This window comes from Eleutherodactylus coqui, chromosome 2, assembly GCF_035609145.1.
Source record: "Eleutherodactylus coqui strain aEleCoq1 chromosome 2, aEleCoq1.hap1, whole genome shotgun sequence".
NCBI classification, from domain to species: Eukaryota; Metazoa; Chordata; class Amphibia; order Anura; family Eleutherodactylidae; genus Eleutherodactylus; species Eleutherodactylus coqui.
This window is the reverse complement of record NC_089838.1, coordinates 58758794-58783165: the sequence shown is the minus strand read 5'-3', so window position 1 is coordinate 58783165 and position 24372 is coordinate 58758794. Positions and strand designations below refer to the sequence as shown.

General features: G+C 45.0%; 1 protein-coding gene across 2 annotated transcripts in view; it reads left to right on the top strand.

The window, feature by feature from the left end:
* Positions 1–24372, top strand: part of HBEGF (heparin binding EGF like growth factor) — a 59222-nt gene that overhangs the window by 22238 nt on the left and 12612 nt on the right. For both annotated transcript variants that reach the window (XM_066591027.1, XM_066591026.1), the window contains exon 3: positions 14166–14331. In XM_066591027.1, the coding sequence (XP_066447124.1) occupies positions 14166–14331 (166 nt within the window). The remainder of the gene's footprint in view (positions 1–14165; positions 14332–24372) is intronic.

Below are 24372 nucleotides of genomic sequence, written 5' to 3'. Positions count from 1 at the left end.
GTGATTACAGGTGACATTGTCTATGACTGGAGTCTGTAGACTTTTTCTTTTCTTCTCCATTTGGCCCAGACCACCATTACAACTTCTCCAAGTCACAACATGTCCCTGCAAAATTTGACACGGGCCTCTTTCACTTTGGATATTGTGAAATGTGAAATGACAAGACTTGACATTGATATTCTTGGGATTAGTGAATTGCAGTGGACTGGAAATAGATATTTTCTGTCCGATGACTTCACATTGCACTATGCTGGACACAAGGAAATCAAGAGGAATGGAGTAGCCTTTATTGTGAAGAAGTGGTCTACAAAAGCAGTAGAAAAGTTTTTGAACAATCAGTGACTGTATCATAGCCATCTGGATGCATGGTAAGCCAGTGAACATCTCAATCTTACAGGTCTATGCCCCAATGACAGATGCCGACGAGGACAAATTGAAGGTTTTTATGCCAAAGTCCAGAAAACTTTAAATGATGTGCAAAAGAAGGACATAATTTACATTTTGGGCTATTTCAGTTCCAAAGTCAGTTCCAGCCAGAAGCAACCACCACAGGAAGATTCAGGATTGGTGAAAGAAATGAAGCCAGTGATCACCTGGTACAGTTCTGCCAAGAATATCAGCTCATGATAAGAAACACATGGTTTATGAAACACAAATGCTGAATGTACACATTGGCATCTCCCAATGACTTCCGTTGCACTCAATGGCACAATCAAAGGCAAAACTAGTAAGGAACTGAATAACCAACAGAGTATCAAGGAAAGGTGGGGGAAAAACGCAGAGAAGAATTACTGTGATTCCCTGAAAATAAGACACTGTGTTATATAAATTTTTGCCCCAAAAGAGGCACGGTGTATTATTTTCAGGGGGTCTTATACCCACCTGGCCCGTGGCATCTATTATTTTGGGGGGGAGGGCTTATATTTCAAGCTCCCCCCGGAAATCAGTGTAGGGCTTATTATAGGAGTAGGGCTTATTTACGGGGAAGTGCAGTATATGCCTACAACCATGTATTTTGACCATTGCATGAGGTGGAGCCTGTGGACTTTGAGCCCCCATTCTGGAGTCAGTAGTGGTTATGGCAATGAAACAACTAGCCAAAAATAAAGTGCCGGGCATAGATAACATACTGGCAGAGATATTGCTGCCAGTACAAGTGAAAACCATCACATTGCTGTGCCAGGCAGTATGGGTATCCATGCAATGGCCACATGACTAGAAAAGATCTGTCTTCATCCCTCTGCCAAAGAAAGGCGACTTCCGGAATTGCTCCAAATACCGAACAATAGACGTCATTCCGCATGCAAGTAAGATCCTTCTCAAAATTATATAGGAAAGACTGCGATCAGTAGTCAAAGCTGCACTCTCTGATGCGCAGGTAGGATTTCTGCGAGGACACGCCAAAAAGCTTGAGAATGTCAAAGGCATTATCTACATTTGCCTTATCAACTAAATCAAGGCATTTGACTGCATTGACCATGACAAGCTATGGCAGGCCCTACAAGAACTGGGCATATCAGCATATCTAGTAAAGCTGATAAAATCACTTTATACCAATCAAGAAGCCACTGTGAGAACACAGTATGGGGACTCAAATTGGTTTGGGATCGGCAAATGCGTCCGACAGGGCTGCATCGTCTCACCCTTCTTGTTTAACCTGTATACGGAAGTGATCATGCGGAAAATGGACCTAGATGAATTGAAAACTGGGGTGAAAATAGGTAGCAGAAACATCAACAATTTCCATTACGCAGATAACACAACTCTGCTTACAGAAACAGAAGCTGCTCTTAAGCTGCTGATATGGAAGATTAAAACAGAAAGTAAAAAAATGGGCCTCTACCTGAATTTAATCCAAACAACGAGGCCATAGAATGCGTGCGAGACTTCATCTTTCTTGGTTCGAAAATTGACCAGGCTGGATAATCTATGCCAGAGATAAAACGTAGGATAGCATTGGGGCGAAGTGCAATACTAAACATGGACAAAATGTGGAGTAGGGATATCAGCATAGCAAATAAACGCAGGATAGTGCAAACCATCAGTTTCCCCATAGCCATGTATGGATGTGAAAGCAGGGCTGCAAAAAAAGCTGATAGGAGGATTGATGTGTTTGAGCTGTGGTGCTGGCAAAAGCTGCTGCGTATGCCCTGGATGGCAAGAGTGTAAAACAGGGAAGTCCTGAATTGTATGAAACCTGATATATCACTGGAGGGCAAGATGATTGGACTCAGACTCACATATTCTGGTCATGTAATGCAAGCAGAGTCATTAGAAAAATCTATAATGCTTGGACAGTCGCAAAAGAAGACCTGGCCGCCAAAGGACACGATGGCTGATACTGTCAAAGCTGACAGTGGCATGGATATCACACAGCTGAAAGAAGCAGTGCAGAACCAAAAACCATGGAGGGGAGGGAGCCTGTAGGGTCACAGATGACTAAACAGTTCATAACAATCTTTGACTTTTCTAGAGAAAATGTCAACAGGCAGCACTCACACTCATTCATAAAAATGGCAGGACTGTGATATCAATGCACGCCAAGGGAAAGTGAAATCGGATCTTGGTTCCACCAGAAATACTAAGTGAGATGTAAAGTCCAAGGCAGCATACCAGGATGCAATGGAAAAATTGCTTGAAAAAGACCTGTCCAGGTCAAAACGTTGCGGTTATTTTTATGGAGGAATAAAAGCGTTATTTTTCTATTGCATCCTGGTATGCTGCCTTGGACTTTACTTCTCACTTAATCCTTGACTTTTCAATTGTCCAGCCACCTGGTTTAGTTTTCCAAACCTCTACATGATATCCCCATCCATATTGCTCCAGATAGTAATAATGCCACCCATGGTGTTCCACACAGTAATAGTGTTCCCCCTTTTTTGTTCCCTGTAGGACCCACACAATAATTGCCACTTTTAGTGCTCCAAACACTGCCCCTTAGTGCTCCAAATAATGCCCCTTAAAAGGTCCCAGCCCCAACTCAGTATTAAAGGGCCTTATATGTATTAAAATTGAAAAGTTTTACTCTCCCACCCTCTTCAGTCCACGCCCGCACTGTGAATCTACTGAATTCCAGGTGAATAGTGCGGACACAGAATGCAGAGGCTGGAAGTGTGAGGAATGAGTGTCACAGGTGAGTATAACTGTTTTATTATTGTACATTAACAGTAAAAGTACATTTTACAACATTTTCGCCCCTCCACAGGCCGCAGGATTCAACCAGCACACTGGAAATTTGCCCAGTGCGTTCAATGGCCAATCCACCGTCTGCTATCGTTTCCCTATGTGATAGAAATGAAATAATAACTGTTTTCTGTGGGTTGGTATGATTACAATACCAAAATTGTATTTTTATTTGGGTTTTTTCATTTTTGTACAAGAGAAATCCTTTTGCTGAAAATTGATTTTTTTGACACAGCTGCATGCAAAGACCCGTAACTATTTTATTTTTCCATGGATGAGGCTGTGTAAGGGCTTGTTTTTAGTGTGACAAGCTTCTATTAGTACCATTTTTGCTCATACATGTACATCATGGAACAGGAATGGGTTAATCCGGACCCATTGGTATGTTCCACTGAACAAATACTCAAGGCATGGTCCCCTTTTCCACTGCTTCTTACTGGAAGCATCAATATTTTCAAAATGATATACTGGCCTAAATTCGAATACGTTTTTCACAATCTCCTACCTCACTTATGCTTTCCTTTTTCAGACAGCTTGAAATATTTTGCACACATTTTATTGGTAAGGCAAACCCAATGTATTTAGTCTGTCCACTCCACAAGCTCCTAAGGTACAAGGTAGCCTGTCTGTCGAAACATGTCAGCTACTTGTTAGCAGAGACATGCATTTTTAACATGTGTCTGAATATTTGAAGTAAAGATTTAAAAAAGAAATTCGTGTGTAGAAGCTGGCAACAATCATACATTGGATTCATTGTCTGATGCTGCTGAGACGTGCAGCTGGCCAAGACTCCAAACTGAGATCTCAAGGAGCAGTAGTTTCCTAAAGCCTGGGTTAATGGTGAGCCTTTTTTGAGATACAAAGTTCAAGTTTACCTCCTCTGAGTCCTTTATTGGATCCAGCTTAGAAATGGAGTTTGGCGCCATTTTGGCCGCACCCAGAGATGATATTGCAGTCCAATTCTGAGAAATTTCACCAGATCAGGCTGCATCTTTTGCATCATAAGAGTGCAGGGAACATCCCTGCCTTTGTCTTTCCAGTCCTTGCATCATGAATTGTGGGAAGCTATTAAAAGTTAAGACAAACATGAGACTAGATAGGGGCACTGAGGTATATGTCCATTTCCTTTCACAGTTAGGCTCTTCCCCTCTCCAGGGAAGCTTTTTAATATCTGACTTGACTTCTTCAAAAAGAATTAGATGACAAGAAAAAGCCATGAAGAAGGAACATATTTTGCTGGACCTTCTCCTAATCTGTTTTCTTTAAAAAGGTTCAGAAAATCCTGGAAAACTGGACAAACACAGTATCATTGATCATCAATCTCCTGCAAAGATATACATAATTAATAATAAAACACCCCAATACACTCACTGTGCTTATGGCGAAGGCCTAGTCCTTGTCACAGTGTTGCCAAGTGGTAACACAAGGTGGAATTGTTGTAGGGATATGTATATATCATGTCGTGACGCCACCGTTCCCACACATGGTTATTCTATATGGGGGAGTAATAAACAAAGAGACTTGCGTATCGTACCTTGGGTCCTCAGGAACAGGTGAGCCCTGGTAAAACTTTACTTGAAATAAACTTGCAATAACAGGTATCATTCACTTGCATAAAGTTAGAGGCAGAAGCTCAGAGGTTGGGAGGAAACACAGGAACAATACGGCCCTATAGTCCACGTTATCTATATGTCACTGGTCCTGGAAATTGGGTATACTCCAGAGGAGGTTAAAGGTTGGGGTCTATCCACATACACTCTAGCAGACAATTATTGAAGAAGGGCTTAGACTATATGTACCTCTGTGTGGTGATCCTAATGGCGGACGGAAAAATGATGCCTGTAGTGTGAACGGGTACCTGTTTTAGTGGATTGCTCTATATAGAATTATTTGGGGGTTGCTCTCACTCTGGGGAATTTAGTAACTCACTTGTTCTCCCATGCGTATCACATGCGGTAGAGATGTCTCTCCTATCCTCAATATTAGACAAAAGGAAACCAGAGGTGTCTCCCTGCGCCCCTGCGGTTTCTCCAGCAGGTTGGGGAAGAGGGAAGATCCTCAGCTCCTCCATAGGGAGCCTCTCCTTCTTCTCCGTTTTCAATGCAAGGAAGCTAAAGGTGCTTCCCTGCATCACTGTGGGTCCTCCAACAGCATGGGTAGATGGATGATCATCAACAACCTTTCCCGCTCTCAGACACTCACTTTTTTAACCTCACTTGTACCACATGACACAGTAAGAAAGATACATTCAGCAGCTGGAGCTGACAGGCAATGATTTTAGTTAACCTTTCAGATGCCACAGCTGTGCAACATACATACAGAAAATTGACATAACAGTTTTGCAAAGTGCAAAGACAACACATGTATGACAATTATGAAGGGGACCAGGATGGTGTTCTGGGACACTATAATAACAATAAAATTTTCTAAAATATGCATTGACAAAAAAGTAAGGCCGTTTTGGAAGACAAAACTCTCCTAAGGGCTTTTACCCACTAGCGGTTTTTTATTGCTGCGTTATCGCTGCATTTTTTTTTCAATGAAACTTTCCAATGTTAAAATCGCATTGCACAAAAATCGCAAGTTTGTGCTTTTGCAATTTTTGTGCGATGCGATTTTAACAGTAGAAAGTCCCATTGAAAAAAAAAAGCGCAGCGAAATCGCAGCATTAAAAAACCCGCTAGTGGGTAAAAGCCCTGACTTCTAAGAACATAACAGGAAAGGCTGATAATGTGTAACTGTCTGTTGCTTGAACTTAATGTTTGTGTTGCCTGTTGCAAAGATTGGTTGGTGTAGCATCCCAACGTCAGGAACCTTTTTTTTTTTTGGATTTTTTTATTTCCACATCTATAAATGTCTCTGGTTTCTAATATTACAAGTCACTAAAGCTGGGCTCTCTTGATATTGGATGTCACCTTATTTAAATTGTCCAGATCCTCCTTGTGAATTTCCGAAGTGCATTCATTTGTAAGCAACCTTCCTTTCAAAATCTGACCTGTCACAACTGAATTTGTATTTCTTATCCTCAATAATCTCTTTCTCATAATTATTGAAAATTTCTTGCAGCTTGTTTTGAAAAGGATAAACTAGTCTGTTAGTCAGAATTACTCAGTGAAGCCTGATCTTGGTGCTATTATGTTAGTGGAGTTCTGTATCCTGTTGTAAAAGCATGGTAATAATAAAAGATTGAACAATGGACTTCCCTCTCTGGCTTCAAAAAAATGAACCTGGAGGCCTACTAGTGAAATAGGGGCTTTCAGATATTCTTCTAAACTATGAACAATCCTCTGTTGGATAATCAGATGATCCTCTCTACTTGTGGTCTGTCGAGGGTGTCCTGAGCATTATTTGCTATGGTAGTATAAAAAAAAAAGTATTGGGCCTCCAATTGTTTTTGAGTCTTGCAGGTATCATCATTGTACTGAAAGTAGTTTTTAATGGTGGGGCTCATTAGCCAACATTTTCCGTGTCCACTGGGCCTAATAGCTGCCAGACCTCTGGTGAGTCGGACCTAGGCGGACTTCTTGGATCGTCCTGTTTGAAAGTAACTTCCAACACAGGATTTTCAAATAATGCTAAGACACCTCCAGCAGAGGCCCCCATCCTACTGAATACATCAACAAAGTAAGGGCTCTTATATCATGTGTGCCACAGACAGGATCGGGCAATGGAGGTCTATCAGAGGCGGTACCAAAACTTAGACCACAGGACCCTCCTGTTGTAGGGCTGAGCACTCTGCAGGGGCTAGAAGACTCACTGGATCCAAAGTAGACATCTTCTTCGTGTCAGTGGTGGTAATGGACCTGATCACAGGGTTGTAGCATAGGTAGACAGCAGTTTCTCAACACATGGGACTCTGAAATTAGTCTTTTCAAATATTTCCCAGTCCCTTAAAGAAAAAGTATTAGCTTAAGTACTAAGCAGTTTCTGTAAGGTTATGCCTTGTTTACTTGCATGGTTATACGAATGGTGACGCAAGCTGTACTAGCAGAAGTGCATGCTGAACAATTCAAAACAGGAATTACAGTGGAAGTAACTCCTTCACTACAAGCTAATCAGATAATCATTATAATCACATTACAACAGCAGTCCCTGTACTAATCACCAGAGGGCAACAGCGACCCACATATATATAGTCTATTCAGTAATAGAACATAAACTATGGCTAAGCAAAATAGTAAAGCAGAGAGCAGGTGGGGAGCAGCACACCCCATTACATTTCTCTCCTTCGATATCTGCTCTCAAGGAAGAATCAGTAGACCCCCTCATACGAAATAAATGGTTGGCAAGGCTGGCATGTGTGGTCTCTTTACTCAGATTAAGTACTTTCTGACAGAATTAATCATTCCACAGCTCCAGAAATAATGGGGCTGATTTATAATATTGCCATACATTTGGATAGCATAAAACTAAAATAGAGAAGCAGAAACTGACAGGTACTTTCCCCATCTTTATGTTGCCTCTGGGCTGGCATAATTAACAGCAATATTTAGTACCAATAGAATGGTTCAAGCTGTATTCACAAAAGGCGAGTGCGATATACGTCAGTGAAAATCTGACCTACATAGCACTCATTTATCAGTGATTTTCAGACATGTAATGATGCATTAAAAATGTACAATTCGCATCAATGTCATGCGTTTTTCATGTACGTGGAGAAAAAAAATGCATGTCGTTTCACTATTTAAAAAAAAGCTTAGCACTCACATGGAAATTGCAATTTTGACTGTGTGCTGCACCTTGTTGTCAATAATTATACATATTTTTTACCATTTTCTATCTGGACAACCAAACAACTACATGTTGTCTATGAAAAGTTCATCCTGAAATACCATGGCAGACTCTCAGAAGTTTTTACCGCTGGCAGACAAAGACATCCTTGTTTTCAGCAATCACTGTTTCTCTGAAGCATTAGTGAAGAAGCCCATTAAGAAACCTTTGTGAACTCCAAGAGAATTAAAAGCTGCTGCAGCTCAGATGAAAGATAAAAAACATGCAAAAATTGTTACCCAAGAGAAAGTCAGCGTTGAGTTAAAGATATTGGGATAGATTTAGGTATCCTGTCTAATATTTATAGACCAGACAGTCTGAAGATATGCCAAATTTATCACAGTGAATCACGCTGCATGATAAATTTGATTCATCTAGCTAGACACGGTGACACTTTTGTCTAACATTACACTACTCGTTCATTCCATGTACTTTGTGCCAAACGTTTGCCACACACTGTCACTGTTGAGGACACACCTTCCCTGCTAAGCCACATCCTTTTTTTTCTAAGCCGCAGCTCATGTCTAGTGGGGCACAAAGAGTGTCTAATATACGATTTAAATATTTTGGTGCAAAAGGAAACAGAATCTTACCTAGTGATTGCAAACATAAAGCCAAATCAAAACTATGAAGAGTAGCATATACAGGCTGTAGATTTGTCACAGAAATTTGTGCAAATAAAAAAATCTAATCCATTGCTTACATCTGAGGCTATGTTCACATGACATAAATGGCTTATGTTACTATATAAAAATACACTGAAAAAGAGATCAATGCATACAAAATAACTGAGAATGGCCATACTTACGGATACATGGGCAGTTACAAATACCAATTCCCAGAAAGGCAAAATGCTCTATGAAAATGTTGATGAACAGCCACTGATACACCCACCCTGCATTGGGGGAGTGATTAAGTAATAGTATATAGTACTTACTTACACATAGATAAGGCATTTAATATATACACTGGGAAAAGCTCCCAACTAAGAATGAACGAACTGAACCTGTTGAACATGTATTTTGGATGAGCTTTACTAAAAGTTCAGTTCTCGGCTAACCAAAACCCATGCGCTTCATCTCAGCAGAACCAACTAAGATGACATCCGACACTTGAAAGATAGAAGATGGAAGGAACACATGACCTTATGGTAACCTTTAAAGCTTTGCAAATGGCTCTCCCAGGCAATCAGGTGGAAGTAAAGGGATGAGGTCCGATCCACTATAAAAAGTCATGCTCATAGCTGCAGCAACCATTTTAGGCAGGGGAAGAGCTACAAGAAGGTCTGCAAGGGACAGCGTGCAGTACTGGAGCAGATCAAAGCATTTCTCAGAGCTTTGTGTTTCAGTACAAATCTGCAAACAATCTATTAGGTTGGGTTCACACAGGGCGTCATTTGCCGCGGAATTTCTGTGCAGACTTTCTGCACGGAAATTCCGCCCACAGCTTTTTATTAGCCAGCAATGTGGACAAGATTTGCAAAAAAAATTTGCCATGCCGCGAGGAATTCAAAGACGCGGCAGGTCAATTCTTCCACGGCAGCCTCTCTCCTCACTATCCGCAGCAATTTTGAAGCTGCATTTCTCCTGCGGAAATTTTGCAATCATTCCACGAGATTTCGGTCCCCTGTGACCCAGCAGTGCAATTTCCAATGGATTGAGCAAGTGTCATTTTTTCACAATTGTTTTCTGTCCAAAGTAGTGTGTGATACACAGCAGCGTGCATCTGTTTTTAAAATAAGAAATAATGTCTGGTAAAAGAAAAGTGGGAAAGGACAGGGGAAATGAAAAAACACTCATACCATGTCGCATGCAAGCACTGTTGGCACCAGCCATGTGTCCAGGCCCAGTGCTACCGTGTTTCCCGGAAAATAAGACACTGTCTCATTTTAATTTTTGCCTCAAAAGAGGCACTGTGTCTTATCTTCAGGATGGTGTCTTATACTTACCCAGCTGCCGGCGTCTGTGTCCCTCCCACTGGTCCCTGCGCTGCTGCATCCTCAGTGCTGACAGGATTCTCTTCTCCTGGTAACAGGGCTTTGAGTACCCTGCCTCCAGTAAGCGCTGTGATTGGATCGAGCGCCAGCCAATCAGAGTCGACATTCGATGAACTAATCTCAGCCATTCAGTGATGTCATTGGCTGGCACTCGATCCAATCAAAGCACTCTCTTAACGAAAGTGGGATACTCAAAGTCCCATCACCAAAAGAGAATCCTATCAGCGCTGAGGACTGCAGCCTGCCACAGCGCCAGAGACTAGCATGAGGGACACAGATGCCGGCGGCTACGTAAGGATTGTTTTTTTTTTTTTACCTACTGTGGCTACGGTTTATTTTCGGGGAAGGACTTCTATCCCCCACACGCACACACTGAAAATAGGGGTAGGGCTTACTATCTGTGTAGGGCTTATTTTGGGAGAAAATTGTAGTAGCATTAGCCATGTCCCTGGTAATAGTAGCAGCAGCAATCCAGGGTTGTCCATCTCCCCCAGTAGGTGTGTTATTTTGGAGAATACTACAGCCATTGTGGACTACTTGACTCATTCTTAGTCATCTCATGAGAAAGATTCTAACGTTACTTTGAGCCTGGATTTAGTGGATTTCTACTCTCCTACAACTACTTGGCACAATGATCGAAGCATTAGCCTTTCCCTTCCATTATCTCTGTTTTCAGTGCCCCCTCCTACTGAGGTGCCACCTTTTCTTCTAGGAGCCAGCACCCCAGGTGCTAAGGAAATGGAAAATACCAACATAGTGATGATGTGGAGTTGTGTGAGGACAGTCAGTTTTCGGAGCGTGTTGTGTCTGAGACGCCTAGCTGTGGTACTATTGCAGGTGGTGGTAGCCATGGTGATAGTGACAGTTCTGAATACGAATATGGTGGGGGCAAGGAGTCCATGAGACATCAGGACAGAGAGGTAGCAAGGATGATGAACAATATGATGATGATGATGTGTTTTTAGTCAGGATGTGGAAACCAGGTGACGAGGAGGTGATGACATTGACGTCGCCAGAGGAGGAGTGTAGTGGCAGCACTGGCAGTGATAAAGAGCCAAGCTGTTAGGGCCAGAACACCTGCAAAACATTCCAGGAGTAGGCCTGCTGGTATGATCGACTCAGGAGCAAGTGACAGCGACACTGCTGCTGCCAGTGTAGGCTCCAGAAGAAAACTTACCAGAATAGGGGTAAACTCGGGTGGTGGTGGTGGTTATACCAGCTCTTTCTAGTACTCTGCATTATGGCAATTCTTTATAAACTCCCCAGAGGAACGAGATATGGCACTGTGCTGAATCAAATTTCCCCACAATGTGATCAAGACCTTGCTGCTGTTGCTGCTTTGAATCCCTGTCATCTGTCTAGTAGCCAGGCCTTATCCACGTCAGTACAATCTTTTTGTCATCATCACGAATGTCATCTTTTGCTCCTCCTCCTCTGTCCCATCAGTTATCCATAATGGAATATATAGTCAACAAACAACACTGTGCCCAGTCATACAGTTGTCATGTGGCTGAACTCACACCTGACGAAGTTGTTCATGGTGCAGTCTCTGCCATACCACCTCTTTGAATTCATCACTTTTAGGCAACTGATGGCATTCGCTCAGCCTAGGTGGTGGACACCTAGCCATTACTTCTCGAAGAAAGTTGTTCCTACCTTGCACAATCATATGGGGAAAAGGGTGGGCCAGTTCTTGCGATCGTTAGTGTGCAACACGTGAGCAGCAATTATGGCCAAAGACAGTACACTGGGTCAATATTTTGCAGTTCAATGCACCACTGAAACAAGGCTAGGTATTACTGACAACACCATGGTTGTGCCAGTCTGGTTCAACTTCTGACATAATGGGCCTAAGCTCCGAGTCCTCTTCCTGCTCCATGTTCTTTGCGGCTGACATTTTCCTGTCCCCAATGAAGCAGAGTTTAACTTACACTCATTCAGATGAAGGGTTAAAGTCCATTACAATCGAGCCTCTCAAATACAGTCTTGAAGGTAGTGGCTTGAAGTGCTGCTGCCTCTTTATATAATCCATACTGCTGATCTGTTTGTTTTTTTAACAGGATATCCCCGGGATATTTACAACCTGCACTAAGCACCTTGTATCCTCCAAACATCAAATCTAAGAAGGGTTGTTCAGGAACGGTTTCCTCTAATGAGTTTGGTAGATGACTCAATGCTACATTGCTTCTAGAACACTCTTCTTATCTGTAGACTCTCTCTCCTCTTCTGAAACCTCTGAAACATTACAACAACTTATATAACTTTTGCACTTCCCTTCAGCTTAGTGCTGATTGGGTGACCGGGCATACAGTCACTGGAGTTGTTCTATTCCCTTCTAAACTATGCTCAAACCACCAGCTTCAAGTGTGGATACTAATGTAGTATACAAAATTATACAATATTTTGTATATAATGAAAGTAAGGCAATTACAGTATATAACACAATTAAAAGCAGCATCCTTACAAGATATAACACAATTAAAGGCACACGTTTAAAGACACATTCTTTTCCACAGAACTACATTATCATTATGTAGTGACCATTCTACGTCTAGGTCACATGACACATGCGACCAATATGGTCGTAACACCTTTCTTAAACACATATGCTGGTTTGAAGCATGTATGGGCCATGTCCAGGACAGTTTGCATACACTTTAGCCATTGTTATGTGTTTAAGCATGCCCTTCTAGACTGGCAGAAACTGAATGCTCTCCCTGAACACCACTTGATATGTGACATTGCACCATGCTGGAATTTCACTTTACACACTGGACCATCTGTACAGCAGAAAACAGTAAATGATTTCCTCATGCAACAGACAGGCAATTTTTTAGAGGCCAGTATAATTTTCAGCTCAGGCATTAGCAACTGATCAGAGATTTGTGTCAAGAAGACTTGTCAACAGGGATAACAGTGGAATGAATGGTTTTATGCCACTGATATTCATTCTGTAGCAAATGTCCACAAAGATGATTCAGCAAGGAATGGAGGAAGGATCACATCTGGCTTAAAGCCCTATTGTTGAGGAGGTGGGTTTAGAAATGGAGTCATCACAGGAAGACATAGAGGTTGAGGCAGACACTCAACATGATGACAGTGATGATGATGAACATCCATGGCAGTATGGGGCAGAGATGGAATCAGCCGGGCCCTCGGAAACACTGGCTAGGATGGCAAGCTATATGCTTCATTGCTTGTGCACTGACAGCTGTATTGTTAGCATGAAGCATAGAAATAATAGCCACACTTTTACACAGGGGCAAGAATACTGCAATATTGTGCTGCTGGTTAGGACATGAGGGAATCTTTGTTATGATCTCCTCATAGCCATATCAACATGTGCAATAAAGTTAAAAAGTTACCACATTTTATCATGTTTGGTTATGGTTTTGCTTTGACCGAGCTACAGTATCTTCCCTCTTGGTGTAGCATGTATTTTAATATAGAGACACTAATAGCAGCAGTGTATCTCCCCCCAGAAATGCATCGTGTTTACTCCCTGTTTCTCCATCATTTGTTGTGAGGACACAGTATTCAGGCTCCCGTACGCATTAAGGCCTCATGTCCACGGGGAAAATCAGGCCCGCTACGGATTCTCCATGGAGAACCCATAGCAGGTCCCTCCTGCCCCACGGACATGAGCGCTTAAAATAAGAATTAACTCACCTATCGCACGCTCCGGATCTTCCCTTCGTCGCGGCTTCATCTTCTCTCCGTCGCGGCCGGATCTTCTTTCTTCGGCCCAGCGGATGCGCACGGCACGTCGGTTGCGTGCCGCGCGCATGCGCCGGCCCGAAGAAAAAAGATCCGGCTGCGACGGAGAGAAGATGAAGCTGCGAAGAAGGGAAGATCTGGAGTAGGTGAGTATATTCCGATTTTGGTCCATTTCTTGGTCCATTTTTTTTCATGCTCCATTTTTTTTCAAATCACTTTTATTGACCATCCGCGGGTATTTATCTACCCGCGGGTGGTCAATGCATCCCTATGGATGTGGATCCACATGCGGGTCATCCGCTGCGGATCCTAATTCATAATTTGCCCGTGGACATGAGGCCTAAAGGTTGTCGAGAGATCCCAGATGCATCTGTACACAGACATATACATGTTTCTAACAAATTGCCAAATGCTGCAAAGAATGTAATACGGCAACTTTGTATTCGTGTTGCCAGCTGTTGATGTCTACACTGTATCTTGACCATATAATTTTTTTTAGCTGCATATTCTTCAAAACCCAGAGAAGTTCAAGGAGAAGGGAACATTAACAATGGAAGAAAAAAAGGCAAAGGTCGAAAGCGGGATCCATGTCAAAGGAAATACAAGGACTTTTGCATTCATGGATCATGTCGTTTTCTTAAAGTAACAAAGGAGCCCTATTGTGTGTATGTACTGATTTCATACCTACCATACTTTAATGCAAATATGACAACTAACCCTATAGAGCAGGGCTGTCATAGTCATTTTCATCGACGGCTGCATCAGTCTTATGGTTGCCTTCAAAGCGCCGATTGTAATTTGTAAGATTGTATAGTAATAGTGACCCCCCCGATTGTGTTGCTAGTAGTAATAATGACCCCCATAGTGGCCTCAGTAGTAATAAGAGATCACCATAGTAGTCCAAATAGTAATAGTGACCCCCCACAGTGGCCATTACAGTGTTTCCTATATTGGTGTCTCCAGTAGTAAGTGTCCCCTATATTGGTGACCCTTGTAGTAATAGTGTCCCCTATAATAGCCCCACTTTTTATTCAATTTTTTTCTAAGATACAGGGTGACCAAAAAAGCACAATTCTAGCATCACGTATATTTTTTTCTGACTAGGTTCACTGTGCGGGACTGATAATGTGATATTTTATTAATGTGAACTTTTGTAGATGCAGTGATAGCAATTTTTTGTTTTTTTAAATTTTCCTTATGTTTGAATGGATGACTGGGAAGTTTGTTTTTTTAACTTTTTCAACTTTTTTTCAGTATGTATTAAAACTTGTTTAACTTATTTTTACATTTCTTTTTAGTCCCAATAAGGGACTTGAACTTTCTGACAGGAACTCTATGAACGCATGCCATAGGCATTTCTTGATAGGCTCCAGGCCACCATGACAACCAAACGGTACCCCCCGATTGCACTGTGAGGGGAAGTGGAGCATTTGAGACCCCCCCAAATGCCAATTGGGAAATTTAAAAAGGTAACAGCTATGATCAGTGTGAACACTGATCGCAGCTGTTGCCGGCTGTTAAAGATGGCTAACATCCGCAGTGCATGTAGCCATACACAGAAACCTATACGGTGCACATCAGGAAGGGGTTGATCAACAATCAAGTCTATTTACCTGCTAAGTCTATTGGATCAGGTCTATTTTGTGACTAACAGATGCAAATACTCTCCTACACATGTGTGCAACTTTTTGGCAAGCAAGACATTTGATGCTTTAAAAAAAATATTTATTGGGTGAAGAGGGGGGTTGCATGTAAAGTATGGAATGAAAGGAAGCTAAAGAGTATAGCTACCCACATATTTGATTTTTATTAATTATTAGAGATGAGCGAACGTACTCGGTAAGGCCGATTTCGCAATCAAGCACCGCGATTTTCCAGTACTTCACTACTCGGGTGAAAAGTACTCGGGGGCGCTGTGGGACGGGGCGTGGCGTGGTGGAGCGGGGGGTTGCAGCGCGGAACAGGTAGGAGCTCTCTCTCTCTCCCTCTCCCCCCCACTCCCCTCTGCAACCCCCCGCTCATCTCTATTCATTATGCTTTTTAAATTATCATAAAAATGCCACAGAAAAGTATATTACCCTAAAACTAAACACTTTGTTAGAGGGAGAACACATACTGAGCCATGTAAAATAGCATCAGTTTCAAGGTAGTTTCACACAGCATTGTGTTTAAAAAACATTGTGGTTATTTTCCACAGACCCCCCTCCCCCTAAATAAACAAAACAAAACAGAAGTTACCTGTTAGCCAAATATGAAAAGCACTACTTTTTTTTACGGTATTTTTCCTTACTATTAGTGCATTTTTTGGGGTTTATGGATTTCTTTCAAAATAAAGCATGCTCTAAGTATTTTTTAGTAGTATTTTTTTAGTAGTGTTTTTTAGGAGTTTTTTCCTGAAAAAAAAAAATCTGAATTAGAGAATAGTTAACTAAAAAAGTTTGTAAAAACCATATGAAATTTAAAGCATTATTATGCAAGCTATAAAAAAAAGACCAAAAAAAAGCTGCGTGATAGAATCTTTAGATTTGGATCAGAAGTTGTAGTTAATAATAATAATCTTTAGTTGTATAGCGCCAACTTATTCCGCAGTGCTTTTCATGCATAGTTAGAAAAAGACAGTAGATTATGGAACACAAGTCCCACCTGATATAAGTAAGTTAATGCAATATAGTGGTCAGTATTCAGTTAGAGCTATGGGCGTGGGGCATGTTGCAGAATTTCAAATATGCTGCAGATTTTGTAATAGGTTAAGAGAGTTTAAGAGGGGCATTCTGTAGTTATGGATGTTGGTACTGATGGTGCAGTGATCACACGGATTCAGCAAGATTTCACTTCAACAGCAGTTTACTTAGGTTGAGGCAAGAACATATGGCTGCAGTTTATGGCGATGTCCGGTGGTGACCCATTCCCTTTAACCCCTAGACATCCATTACACATATATTTATGTTCCAGCAACCAATGCCTCGTACAGCTAGAATGCAAATATGCATGATCCTCTTCAACAGCTGATCACGCTGTATAGAAGTTCGGCTGAGCTCTTTAATGGCTGATGCTGTGCCAGTCTTATCCTTCTGACGTAACAGAGCTGAAATGATGAGCTCTGCGTCACAAAAAATGCTTAACTCAGCGCTCAATGTGAGTGTTCTGTACTGGGACTTGAATGGAGAAAGCTTCCTTCCATGGAAAGCTGTGATGTCACAGACTACCAATACTCAATAAATACTTCTAATCTTATCCGATCCTCTGGTCATGAGTCCGCACCGGCAAAGACCCCTATATGTCACTCATATTATATAATTACCCTGATCCGAGGGAAACGGCAGAAGCATAGGACAATGTACTTTCCCTATCTCCTGTGTGTTTATGACAGTTCAGAGGAATGCAATGGCAGAGCAAGAAAAATGACGTAGTATATGGAATGGCGCAGTGAGGCACATGACAAAGTGTAATATGGATCTGAATAAAGTAATGTGTGACGCGGGGTATTGAACCGCCAGTATGACCTCTGGAAATATAAATGACATCTATAACGGGTTAGAGCGTTCTGCATAGAGGAAGCCACTTCTATGTGGCATTTGAGGTCGGAGCCTATGGCCATAAAGTATGAAGCTGTATGTGGCGGTTATGCCGCACTGAAGTGAAGTGACAAAAGACGCTGATAGTGATGTGAAAGTCATGTGACTTGCTGCTGCCAGGAGGAACTAAAGAAATAATGGAGTGTAAGTGTAGGGAAGAAACGCTGAGTAATGAGAACAAGTATATTTGGGGATCTTGGGAGATATTACAAATACAGATAGTCCCCGACTTGCGAACGTTCGATTTATGAACTTCGCAAGATGCGAACAATCTGTTCTGCACAGTATGATGTAATGCTATGGCATTACATCATGCTGTGCAGGGACCAGAGAGGCTTCTATCAAGCCTGATAGAAGCCTGTCTGGTCAGATCGCGGGGCACTGTGCAGCTGCTAGGCAGTCGGGCCTCCTGAAAGGCCCCAGGGCTGCCTATGCAGAGTGCCTATCAAGCCGTGCGCTTGATAGGCAGTCTGCATAGGCAGCCCTGAGGCCTTTCAGGAGGCCCGGCTGCCTAGCAACCACACTGCGTCCAGCGATCTCATCGCAGGACACTATACAGGCCCCTTGAACGCCAGGTGCCGGCTGTTTCTTACAGCGGGCACCCGGCGGCAGCAGTTTCGACGAGCCGCACCGCTCGTCAGAAATGTTAACACTTTAAATACCGCTCTGACAGCAGTATTTAAAGTGTTAACAGTTCCGACAAGCGGCACGGCTCGTCGGAACTGCTGCCTCTGGGTGTCCGCTGTAAGAACAGCCTGTATCCGACGTTGTATGGAGCGGGATCCACGCGCGATCCCCTCCATACAACCATTTGTTCGGACTTGCGAACAGGCTCCTGGAACGGAACCTGTTCGCAAGTAGGGGACTATCTGTACCTGCAAAATATCAACCAGTAGTAATATAAAATGAAGAATAAAGAAACTGATAAAGCAAGTCCTTACCTAAAACAGTCAGAAACAGGTGCTGGAAGATGCAAATCACTTTATATGTTGAGAAGAGGAGCTTCGTAAAGGGCGTTGGTCAGCTCCGATGAACCCCATAAGCTGGCATGCAGAATCGATTGATGTGACTACTTGCTACGTGCATGGAGTGGAAGGACTCATTCTGCTTTTTAAGTCCATGTGTGGGAAAAAAAATCTGTGCTATCTCTACAGTGAATTGTACACTTAATGGACAGATTTGCTGTAGTGCAGATATATTTTGGAAACCTTTCAATATCATACAAAGTTTCTAAATCAAATCTCTTAATGACCAATGTTTTTGTTCTAAAGGACCAGATGCTTTTGAGCGATTTAACACGTGGGGGTTTGATGTCCCTTATTTTTGTTGTATTTTTTGTATCATATAGGACTGTTTAACACCTTTTTGGCTGAAAGGTTTTTCCTTTTTCTTGTTTTATTAGGGGTAATGTGTAGGAAAAGTAAAAAAAAAAAATTTTAATTTTACTTTATTTTTAAATGTAATATATTATAACTAGAGATGAGCGAGCACCAAAATGCTCTGGTGCTCGTTACTCGGGACAAAATTATCGCGATGCTCGAGGGTTCGTTTCGAGTAACGAACCCCATTGAAGTCAATGGGCGACCCGAGCATTTTTGTATTTCGCCGATGCTCGCTAAGGTTTTCATGTGTGAAAATCTGGGTAATTCAAGAAAGTGATGGGAACGACACAGCAACGGATAGGGCAGGCGAGGGGCTACATGTTGGGCTGCATCTCAAGTTCACAGGTCCCACTATTAAGCCACAATAGCGGCAAGAGTGGGCCCCCCCCCCCCCCCTCCCAACAACTTTTACTTCTGAAAAGCCCTCATTAGCATGGCATACCTTAGCTAAGCACCACACTACCTCCAACAAAGCACAATCACTGCCTGCATGACACTCCGCTGCCACTTCTCCTGAGTTACATGCTGCCCAACCCCCCCACCCCCGCACGACAGTGTCCACAGCGTACACCAAATTGTCCCTGCCCAGCCTTCAGCTGCCCTCATGCCACGCCACCCTCATGTCTATTTATAAGTGCGTCTGCCACAGGAAAAGCAGGCACACACTGCAGAGGGTTGGCATGGCTAGGCAGCGACCCCCCCATAAAAGGGGCGGGGCGATAGTCCACAATGCTGTACAGAAGCAATGAGAAATCCAATCCTGTGCCACCTCCATCTGGAGCTGCACACGTGGGCATAGCAATGGGGAACCTATGTGCCACACACTATTCATTCTGTCAAGGTGTCTGCATGCCCCAGTCAGCCCGCGGTTTTTTATGAATAGTCACAGCCAGGTACAACTCCGCAATGGGAATTCCGTGTGCACCCACAGCATGGGTGGCTCCCTGGAACCCACCCGCTGTACATAAATGTATCCCATTGCAGTGCCCATCACAGCTGAGGTAACGTCCGATTAAATGCAGGTGGGCTTCGGCCCACACTGCATGCCCCAGTCAGACTGGGGTTCTTTACAAGTGGACAGATGTAGTAACAACTCCCTGTGGACCCACAGCATGGGTGGGTGCCAGGAAGCCACCGGCGGTACATAAAAATATCCCATTGCATTGCCCAACACAGCTGAGGTAGTAATGTCGTGCTTAATACAGGTGGGCTTCGGCCCACACTGCATGCCCCAGTCTGACTGGGGTTCTTTACAAGTGGACAGATGTAGGTTAAACTCCGTGTGCACCTACAGCATGGGTGGCTTCCTGGAACCCACCGGCGGTACATAAAAATATCCCATTGCATTTCCCATCACAGCTGAGGTAATGTCGTGGTTAATGCAGGTGGGCTTCGGCCCACACTGCATGCCCCAGTCAGACTGGGGTTCTTTACAAGTGGACAGATGTAGTAACAACTCCCTGTGGACCCACAGCATGGGTGGGTGCCAGGAACCCACCGGCGGTACATAAAAATATCCCATTGCATTGCCCAACACAGCTGAGGTAGTAATGTCGTGCTTAATGCAGGTGGGCTTCGGCCCACACTGCATGCCCCAGTCAGACTGGTAATATGTACCTTAACAGTAACCTCGTTGGTGGTAATGTGGTGGTGACTGCGGACCTGGTAGCGCGGTTTTATGTAGTTGGTTTTCGGAATGTGGCCAGGATTAAGTGGGCCGTGGCGGGGGGATGGTGGTGGTGCTCTCTTGTTGTGTCGTTAAAGGTGAAATTCTTGGACTGCCACCAGACGGACCAATGCAAAGGTATTTGCCAAGAATGTTTTCATTGTTGGAGGAGGAGGGGGATGTTTTGGAGGCACTATGTGTCCTCTACACGTGTCCGTGGTTATATGCACCTTAACAGTAACAGCGTTGGTGGGAAATGGCCTCGCCGCCATCATGTCTTTGTGAAGCCTCTGTTTCCACACCCCAGTGACATACCATTAGCAGCGGTATAGGCAGAACCCACAATTATTAACATTTCAGCAGTAGCATTAGGGACAGGCCCCACTAACATATCACTAGCAGCAGTATAGGGGGAGCGCAGTCTTAGTTCCATTTCAGTAATAGTAGCACTCAAGACAGGCCCCAGTAACATTCCCATTGCAGCAGTTTAGGGAGATAACAGTCTCTTTCACATTTCAGTAGCTGCAGTATAGACAAGCCCCCAGTTACATTTATGTAGCTAAAGTGTAGGCCAACCCCACACACCTTTCTGTACCATGAGTGCAGGCGAAGAACATAGAAATTACTATGATTACACTGTAGGTGAGGGCCCAAAAAAATTGGTGTACCAACAGTAGTAATGTACCTCAGAAAAAATTGCCCATGCTCAACCAAGATGGCAGGTGAAACCCATTAATCGCTTTGGTTAATGTGGCTTAAGTGGTAACTAGGCCTGGAGGTAAATTGGTTCAAGTTAAAGTTTCAACGCTTTTAAGAGCATTGAAACGTATAAAAATTGTTTAGAAAAATTATATGAGTGAGCCTTGTGGCCCTAAGAAAAATTGCCCGTTCGGCGTGATTACATGAGGTTTCAGGAGGAGGAGCAGGAGGAGGAGGAGGAATATTATACACAGATTGATGAAGCAGAAATGTCCCCGTTTTGGATGGTGAGAGAGAACGATGCTTCCATCCGCGGGTGCAGCCTACGTATTGCTTAGGTATCGCTGCTGTCCGCTGGTGGAGAAGAGAAGTCTGGGGAAATCCAGGCTTTGTTCATCTTGATGAGTGTAAGCCTGTCGGCACTGTCGGTTGACAGGCGGGTACGCTTATCTGTGATGATTCCCCCAGCCGCACTAAACACCCTCTCTGACAAGACGCTAGCCGCAGGACAAGCAAGCACCTCCAGGGCATACAGCGCGAGTTCAGGCCACGTGTCCAGCTTCGACACCCAGTAGTTGTAGGTGGCAGAGGCGTCAGGGAGGACGGTCGTGCGATCGGCTACGTACTCCCTCACCATCCTTTTACAGTGCTCCCGCCGACTCAGCCTTGACTGGGGAGTGGTGACACAGTCTTGCTGGGGAGCCATAAAGCTGTCCAGGGCCTTAAAGACTGTTGCACTGCCTGTGCTGTACATGCTGCTCGATCTCCGCACCTCCCCTGCTACCTGGCCCTCGGAACTGCGCCTTCTGCCACTAGCGCTGTCGGATGGGAATTTTACCATCAGCTTGTCCGCCAGGGTCCTGTGGTATAGCAACACTCTCGAACCCCTTTCCTCTTCGGGAATGAGAGTGGAAAGGTTCTCCTTATACCGTGGGTCGAGCAGTGTGTACACCCAGTAATCCGTAGTGGCCAGAATGCGTGTAACGCGAGGGTCACGAGAAAGGCATCCTAACATGAAGTCAGCCATGTGTGCCAGGGTACCTGTACGCAACACATGGCTGTCTTCACTAGGAAGATCACTTTCAGGATCCTCCTCCTCCTCCTCCTCCTCCTCCTCCTCAGGCCATACACGCTGAAAGGATGACAGGCAAGCAGCATGGGTACCGTCAGCAGTGGGCCAAGCTGTCTCTTCCCCCTCCTTCTCATCCTCCTCATGCTCCTCCTCCTCCTCCTGAACGCGCTGAGATATAGACAAAAGGGTGCTCTGACTATCCAGCAACATACTGTCTTCCCCCGCCTCCGTTTCCGAGCGCAAAGCATCTGCCTTTATGCTTTGCAGGGAACTTCTCAAGATGCATAGCAGAGGAATGGTGACGCTAATGATTGCAGCATCGCCGCTCACCACCTGGGTAGACTCCTCAAAGTTTCGAAGGACCTGGCAGATGTCTGCCAACCAGGCCCACTCTTCTGAAAATAATTGAGGAGGCTGACTCCCACTGCGCCGCCCATGTTGGAGTTGGTATTCCACTATAGCTCTACGCTGCTCATAGAGCCTGGCCAACATGTGGAGCGTAGAGTTCCACCGTGTGGGCACGTCGCACAGCAGTCGGTGCACTGGCAGATTAAACCGATGTTGCAGGGTGCGCAGGGTGGCAGCGTCCGTGTGGGACTTGCGGAAATGTGCGCAGAGCCGGCGCACCTTTACGAGCAGGTCTGACAAGCGTGGGTAGCTTTTCAGAAAGCGCTGAACCACCAAATTAAAGACGTGGGCCAGGCATGGCACGTGCGTGAGGCTGCCGAGCTGCAGAGCCGCCACCAGGTTACGGCCGTTGTCACACACGACCATGCCCGGTTGGAGGCTCAGCGGCGCAAGCCAGCGGTCGGTCTGCTCTGTCAGACCCTGCAGCAGTTCGTGGGCCGTGTGCCTCTTATCTCCTAAGCTGAGTAGTTTCAGCACGGCCTGCTGACGCTTGCCCACCGCTGTGCTGCCACGCCGCGCGACACCGACTGCTGGCGACGTGCTGCTGCTGACACATCTTGATTGCGAGACAGAGGTTGCGTTGGAGGAGGAGGAGGGTGCTTTAGTGGAGGAAGCATACACCGCCGCAGATAGCACCACCGAGATGGGGCCCGCAATTCTGGGGGTGGGTAGGACGTGAGCGGTCCCAGGCTCTGACTCTGTCCCAGCCTCCACTAAATTCACCCAATGTGCCGTCAGGGAGATGTAGTGGCCCTGCCCGCCTGTGCTTGTCCTCGTGTCCATTGTTAAGTGGACCTTGGCAGTAACCGCGTTGGTGAGGGCGCGTACAATGTTGCGGGAGACGTGGTCGTGCAGGGCTGGGACGGCACATCGGGAAAAGTAGTGGCGACTGGGAACTGAGTAGCGCGGGGCCGCCGGCGCCATCATACTTTTGAAGGACTCCGTTTCCACAACCCTATACGGCAGCATCTCAAGGCTGATAAATTTGGCTATGTGGACGGTTAACGCTTGAGCGTGCGGGTGCGTGGCGGCGTACTTGCGCTTGCGCTCAAACACTTGCGCTAGCGACGGCTGCACGGTGCGGTGCGAGACATTGGTGGATTGGGCCGAGGACAGCGGAGGTGAGGGTGTGGGTGCAGGCCAGGAGACGGTAGTGCCTGTGTCCTCAGAGCGGGGTTGGATCTCAGTGGCAGGTTGGGGCAAAGGGGGAGAGGCAGCGGTGCAAACCGGAGGCGATGAACGGCCTTCGTCCCACCTTGTGGGGTGCTTGGCCATCATATGTCTGCGCATGCTGGTGGTGGTGAGGCTGTTGGTGGTGGCTCCCCGGCTGATCTTGGCGCGACAAAGGTTGCACACCACTGTTCGTCGGTCGTCAGGCGTCTCTGTGAAAAACTGCCAGACCTTAGAGCACCTTGGCCTCTGCAGGGTGGCATGGCCCGAGGGTGCGCTTTGGGAAACAGTTGGTGGATTATTCGGTCTGTCCCTGCCTCTACCCCTGGCCACCGCACTGCCTCTTGCAACCTGCCCTGCTGCTGCCCTTGCCTCCCCCTCTGAAGACCTGTCCTGAGTAGGCTTAGCAAACCAGGTGGGGTCAGTCACCTCATCGTCCTGCTGCTCTTCCTCAGAATCCTCTGTGCGCTCCTCCCTCGGACTTACTGCCCTTACTACTACCTCACCGATAGACAACTGTGTCTCATCGTCATCGTCCTCCTCACCCACTGAAAGGTCTTGAGACAGTTGCCGGAAGTCCCCAGCCTCATCCCCCGGACCCCGGGAACTTTCCAATGGTTGGGCATCAGTGACGATAAACTCCTCTGGTGGGAGAGGAACCACTGCTGCCCAATCTGAGCAGGGGCCCGAGAACAGTTCCTGGGAGTCTTCCCACTCCTGAGCATGTGTCATTG